Source organism: Geospiza fortis, unplaced genomic scaffold (genome assembly GCF_000277835.1).
Source record: "Geospiza fortis unplaced genomic scaffold, GeoFor_1.0 scaffold412, whole genome shotgun sequence".
Taxonomy (NCBI): domain Eukaryota; kingdom Metazoa; phylum Chordata; class Aves; order Passeriformes; family Thraupidae; genus Geospiza; species Geospiza fortis.
This window is the reverse complement of record NW_005054504.1, coordinates 213095-219551: the sequence shown is the minus strand read 5'-3', so window position 1 is coordinate 219551 and position 6457 is coordinate 213095. Positions and strand designations below refer to the sequence as shown.

General features: G+C 47.5%; 1 protein-coding gene across 1 annotated transcript in view; it reads right to left on the bottom strand.

Moving 5' to 3' along the window:
* LOC102045098 (SLAIN motif-containing protein-like) overlaps positions 1–6436 on the bottom strand; it is a 19547-nt gene extending 13111 nt beyond the window's left edge. The window contains exons 1-2 of the mRNA XM_031063436.1: positions 6237–6436; positions 3758–4452 (exon numbers count right to left, since the gene is read on the bottom strand). Coding sequence (XP_030919296.1) covers positions 3758–4431 — 674 coding nt within the window. The 5' untranslated portion in view covers positions 4432–4452; positions 6237–6436. The remainder of the gene's footprint in view (positions 1–3757; positions 4453–6236) is intronic.
* Positions 6437–6457: the final 21 nt, after the last annotated feature.

Below are 6457 nucleotides of genomic sequence, written 5' to 3'. Positions count from 1 at the left end.
CTACCACAGACAAGACTGGAGTAGAAAGCCACAGTGAAACAATAATATCCAGGTTCTGAAATGACAGAAATATAAAAGGAAAAAATGGGGAAAATCCTGTGGAGAACACTCCACACAAAAACATTCTGCTGTTAGCCCAAGGAGAGGCCTGAGCTTTATTCCTAAGAAATTACAAAGAGAGAAAAATGACACTGCAAAGACACTTTCTCATGTCTATTTAGGGACTAATCCTGCTGATGAACAAAACACCAAAAAATCAGTCCCCAAGTCAGAGCAGCTCCAAAGCTCACGTTAAATGAATCTCCTGACCCAGCCAGCAGCCCACAGTGATGACAAGGCAGCTGGGGTGCAGCTCCAGAGTGCTGCTGTGAACACACACACAGACATACAGACACAGAGACACACACCCCCAGCACTCCTGCAGCAAGGCCAGCCTGCTCCCCACCCCTCTGGCACTGACACGGAGGATTTCCCTGCCCACCCCTCATTTCACAGAAACGTGAGGAGCAGAAGCCACAGCCTGGAGCACTCCCAGCCTCAGCCAGGCCGAGCTCTGCACGCGATGTCACCACCAGGCAGGTTCTGCCTTTCAGCTCTGCCACGCAGGGACGTGCTGGGGACATTCCCACAGAGCTGCACTGGGCTCTGAGGCAGCTCCTGTACCCAGAAATGTCTCAGCAGGGCACATGTAACCCAGCACAAGCAGGTAACACTCACCTCAAACCAGGAAAGGTTTGGAGAAGTCGCTTGTGCATTATTTAATGCAACAGAGGTAAAAACACCTGATAAAATGATCAGTCTGAGAGAACAAGACCTTGCAAAGTGCTGTTTCTAAGTCGTGTAGATCTTGTCAGCAGCACTCTGTGACCAGGAGAGATCCCAGGGAGGCTACACCACAGCCTGTCAAGGGTATAAATTGATTACTCAGAGACCCTCTGTAAGTAACCTTGTCCCCCAGGCTGGAGGCACAAGGTGCTGCACTGGGAGAATTCCTGGATTTTGTGCAGCATCATATCCTCACTTGGCAGAACTTCTCCAGAATTTCTCTCCCTATCTCTGATGGTATAAGCAGCAATGATTTGCTCCACTACACTGAATTAAAGACTTAAACATGAATGTGGAAGAAGGTCGCTTGACACAGAGCTAAGGCTGAGAACTGCATACCCAGGAAACTCCTGCACTGGCATTTCTGAGAGCACACCACGCTCCTGCTCCCTGCAAACACCAACTCAAGGGCACCCCACTTGCTGTGCTGAGCACGGATTCAGGCAGCAGACAACTCAACACTGAGGAGAAGACAGCATGACCCAGTTTCAGTCGAGAGAGACTTTGGGAATGAGAGCAGCAACTCAGGGATTCACCTGAGTGCCAGGGATTCCTTCTCCTCACCCCATGGAAAAACCCCAGAATGACAAACACTGGGGAACACAACCAATGTAATGCCATCAGCAGCAGATCTGGTTTGTTCCCTGGGTAAGAGGGAATTTGGATAAAAGCCTTCCCAAACAGCTCAGGAGCTGCCCTGTGCTCGAGTCCAAGGTGAGCATCACTGAGCTCCTCAGTGCCAGGGCCCAGCTCCATGGGATTGGTCTCCAGGATATTTACAATTTTGAGCAGCTATTTGAGAAAGGGAGCTGAGGGAGCAGCCGAGGCCAGGCAGGCCAGGGCAGAGTTACAGCAGCTGGGAGTGGGCTCTGCCTCGGGTTTCACACAGCTCAGCCGCTGCAAACACAGCTCCAAAACACAACCTAAGAGCGGCTGAACCAGGGCAGCTGCACAGACACTTCTGCAACTTCCAGCTGAATAAAGAGAATTTCAAAATAAAGAAGGGACTGAGACTCCACCTGCACAGAAGAGCAAGAAACCCTCTGACAGTCCATCCTCCTTCCAGGGAAGAAGGATGTACAATATTTTAAAAAGGATTGCAAATATACAATACACTCAGCTATTCCCTCTGGATTTGCTCAATCCAGGCAGCGCTAAATTCCCCCCATCAGCAAAGCCACCTTGTTAGAGCTGATCCTAAATTCACAGACAATTAAAGGCATTTGTTGGGTTTTCCTCTTGTTTGCTTTAAGAAAACCCTCCCTCCCCTCCAAGCAGTTTACTGGTTCTTGCTGTGAGAAAGCACAAACACCTGCAGGGGCTGTATGTGGGATGTGTTTATGGAGACAGTTTGGGATATTTGGCAGTGAGCACAGGCACTATTGATTGTACACAGGATTCATTCCCCACTTTCAGAACGAGCTCCAGAACAAGAAGCCGCCACTAAAAGCAGCTTCCTGTTTCAGCAGGTTTGTTTGACAAGAGGAAAAGGGAACAGATGGAAGTGATGCAGCACAATCAAAGATAATTTATGGAAACAGCACTTGCACAAGTGCTCTGGATCACCACCCTTACCCAGCTCCTCAGGGGCCTCTTTGTCACAGGTTACCCTGTTCCAACCAAATCTGGCATAAAACAGAGCTAACAAAGCCACAAGGATCCTGCAAGGTGCAGAGTGAAGGGTACCTGGGAAAGAAGGGCCTTACCAGGCACCAACTGAAGGAAAGGTCAAAGAAGAGAACTCCTGAGCACAGAATCTCTCCTGATTCACTGGGCAGCATCCCCTGCCTGGATAAATCTCAGCCTCTGAGACTCAACTGAATTTGAAGACTATCCCCTGCCACAGGCTCTATAAATGTGAATATAAACCTGGCTGCTCCCATTAGCATGGAAATAATAAAGCTCATCTTCCATATGCAATCTGTTATATATATTCCCTTATATAGTTATAAGAAATCTGCTCAAAATGCTGTTTAGATATATTGAAGAGTTCCAGTGATCAAGTATTTGGGTTTTAAAAGTACACTTGCAAAGAAAAAAAAAAATCACGTTTTAAATGTAAGCTCAAATTCAGGCTGGAGCTGATGCCATGACCTCACTGAACTCCATTAACAAAAACTTTACCTTCCCTTCTAACAGCTAATGAATGTTTGGAGCTGAAGGTTTGGTTTGTGTTCAGCAGCCCTGTCCTTGCTGCCAGATTAATCTGGCTACACAAATTTGAAACCCAATTTGCAGAGCCCTAAGGCTCTTCCTCCCAAGTCTTACAAATTAACAACTCCGGGTAAAATCTCAAGTCCCAGCTATTGCAGGAGGTGGAATAAGCCTTAAATTTTACATTTCCCTTGCCCTTCCAAAGGTTGTTAATCTACTGATTCATAAAACAAGTTCTAAACAAGGCTGGTGGTGGAAGGGAGAGTCCCAGAGAGTCGGGTCAGTTAAGGATTACATCACTGATCTGGTTCAGTCCGTGTCTCTGAACAAAAGAGGTGCTTAACTGGAAAGAAACAGCCTCCAGGAGCTGGGAATGGTTTATCTCCTCAGGTCGTAGCAAAAGCCACAGATTCCAGACGGTCTAAGGATTCTTATTGACAAAATTGTTATTAAAATATGGTATTTGACAGTTGTGTACAAGGTTTAAAAGCTCCATTATTCATTCATCTGCATGTGCTATATATAACTAAACTTAGAGGGAAAGGAAGCTGCAGCAGTGGCTGGAAGGAAGGGGAAAAAACCAGCACCTACAGGTAAACTTATTTTTAAAAACATAATGGTCTGGCACAATGGACATAAAAATAAGAACAGTCATTAATGAGAACTGTATTCTTGCTGCTAAAAATCCAGGTCCTGCACAGAAATTAGTTTATAGCTTTAAAGGAGTTGCTTACCTAACCACAGCACATCCCTCTCCCCCAGGCCTGGGGGTACCTACCAGCAATCCTCCTCTTCGGGGCCATTTTCCAGTTCTAACACTTTGACTTCATCCAGATCCGTGTGACTTGGAAGCCCCTCTAGATCTGCATCCTTTTCACTGGGATTCTGTTCATGGATTGCAGCTGGGGTGTGGATCCCTGCCATGAGCAGGCTGCCCAGGAGCTCGGCGCTGTCACTTGTGTGCACAGGCGAGGGACACTGGCCATTGCTGTGGCTCTGCCCCCCATTGGGAGACACCTCCTCGGGGGCACTGTTGCAGCTGTATTGCATTGGGGCATCCAGGGCTCTTCTGAAGTTGTTCTCCCCTTCCTCCTGCCTCATCTTGCTCAGCTGGCTGTGCAGATCCGCCATCAGCTGCAGCTCCTGCTGCTCGGCGATGGCGTTGATGCTGTTGTTGATCTCCATCCCGTTGAGGCCGGGCTCGTGGTTATCCACCCCGGCACGGATGTCCCCAGGCACGTTTGTCCCCAGCAGGGTCCTGCTGCTCCTGCTCCTGGCGTGCTGATTGTCCAGCTCCAGCCTGCGGACCAGCTCGCGCAGCTTGCGCACCTCGGGGCCCACGTCCTCGGGGGGCTCCGGGCCCATGGCCGAGTGCTCGGGGGCGTCCCTGCCCAGGGCCGGCTCCAGAGCAGGGTCCTGCTGGATCAGCGGGGCGTTCCCGGGCACCACCATCCTCCAGGATGCCCGCTCCCACTGCAAGGCACCAAACACAGCACAGAGCCACAAGAGCTTTAGCCAAATGGAATTAGACACCGAAAATTCTGGCTTTTCTAATTACACTGGGGGGGAAAGTGTCTGAATTTCATCCAAATCCAAAAAGAATGACTGAAATTAGGGTTGAACGTTGCAAAGCCCACAAATTCCTCTTTCTGAACTGCAAGGATGTGCACCTGTTCTGCTATCAATGAGTTTAATAGAAGGAAGCTGATTTAATCCCCCACAATAGTTTAGTTTCCATCTGTTTACCAACAAAATACTTGATGGAGCAAAGTCAGGAAACATCATTAACAAGGTGCTGACGTCAGACAACAACAGTGTCAAGAAAATGGTGAAAACATCCTTTGTTCATTACCAGGTTTATCCTGGAAAAGCAGAAAAAACTTGGAAAATTTCTGGATCGCCTTATGCTAAAGTAACAACAGGAACTGCAGTTACTGTGGTACATGAAAATAACCTTAAATATTGATTTTACTGCTGTATTTTCCTGTTAAAATTGAAAAGAGAGGGGTGTAAACAGGGAAAAATAAAAAAATCCCAACTTAAGATTACACACTCTACTAAGCCAAAAAAAACCATAAAATGCATTTCACACTAGTTTTACAACATGGGCAAACACTGCTTTTCCCCTCCGCTTGATTTACGTGAGTTCTCAGTTTCACTGGGCACATTCATTTCCAAACTGACTCTTCACTGAAAACCCCTAATACTGAAAATCCCTTAATTAACGGTCCACGGAGCACTAAAACAGGTTAAAAGCCAGAAATCCTCTCTGTTTTGCAGAAGGAGGACAAACTGACTGAGAGAAGAGGGAGCGAGTCAACACAGCCAATTCAAAGTTCAAAAATTGATGCACTTGTTACAACTGCAATCAAACCCTGACTTTTTGTGGCTGTGGATGTTCTTCCCCCTCCCTCTGCTGCCTGAAAATGTCATCTGTTTTTAAGTGACAGCAGGCAAAGGAAACCACAAAAACTCAGTGTCACACAAAGCAAGGTTACAAACAGACACCCCCATAGGTACCTCAGCATCTCTCTATTATTTAGGCACTTGTAACAGCAATAGCTGGGTACACTTCTTTTAAAATACATTTTGTTTTGTTGGGGTTTTTTACCCTGACTTTTTAATTATTATTTTGATCCTCTATCCGCAAGATGTAAATTTTCCCAACTTCCACTCAATGTAATAAAAAAATACAAACAGCCCTTAGGAAGAGCTGTGAGGAACACAGCACACTTTCCACCCATATTCCAAACCTGTGCCTGTAAGCAGCACTGCTGAAGGCATTTTGCTTTGGGGAAAGGAAATTTACTGTGGAGTTACCAAGCCATCCCATTCCTACCCATGTGCCAGCTTCAAAAAGCTGCTCACATGGATTCCCACTCCTCCAAACCCACAGGATCCCCTCGGGTAACTGCACTGTGATTTCCAAAGAGATCTCCAAGGAACGAGCAGTGTGATTCCCAGAGATATCCCAAAGCTCAGCAACTCTGAGGATGCACCAGTGGAGTGTTCTAGGAGTTCCACTGTCCAAGCAAAACAGTGGCTCAAGGAAGGAATTAAGGAGATGGGTCACCCAAAAAATCGGTTCCCTTCCAAGGATGAGGAGCTGGGAAAAAAAACCTCACGTGAGAGGAAAAAACACACGTTGAGGGGGAAGAGCAGCTGAAAAGCGTTCAGTCTTTCCCCACAACCACTAAGCCTAAAAACCACCCAAAAAAAAAATCCCCGCAAAGACATGCGGGGGAGGAGATACAAACCTGTGAAAGTTAATTTCATCGTGTAACGGGGGGAAGAAATAAAACACGTTTAGAAGAAGGCAAAAAGGCGGCAGCCGTGAGCGGGTCGGAGACAATAATTCGGAGTTTGCCGAGCAGACATCCGGGTGTCTCACCGAGGGTAACGGTCCCCTCACCCCGCGGCTGCCAGGGCCAGGGGGCTCGGAGGGCTCCGAGAGCTGCAGGGGCTGGGAAGGGACTGT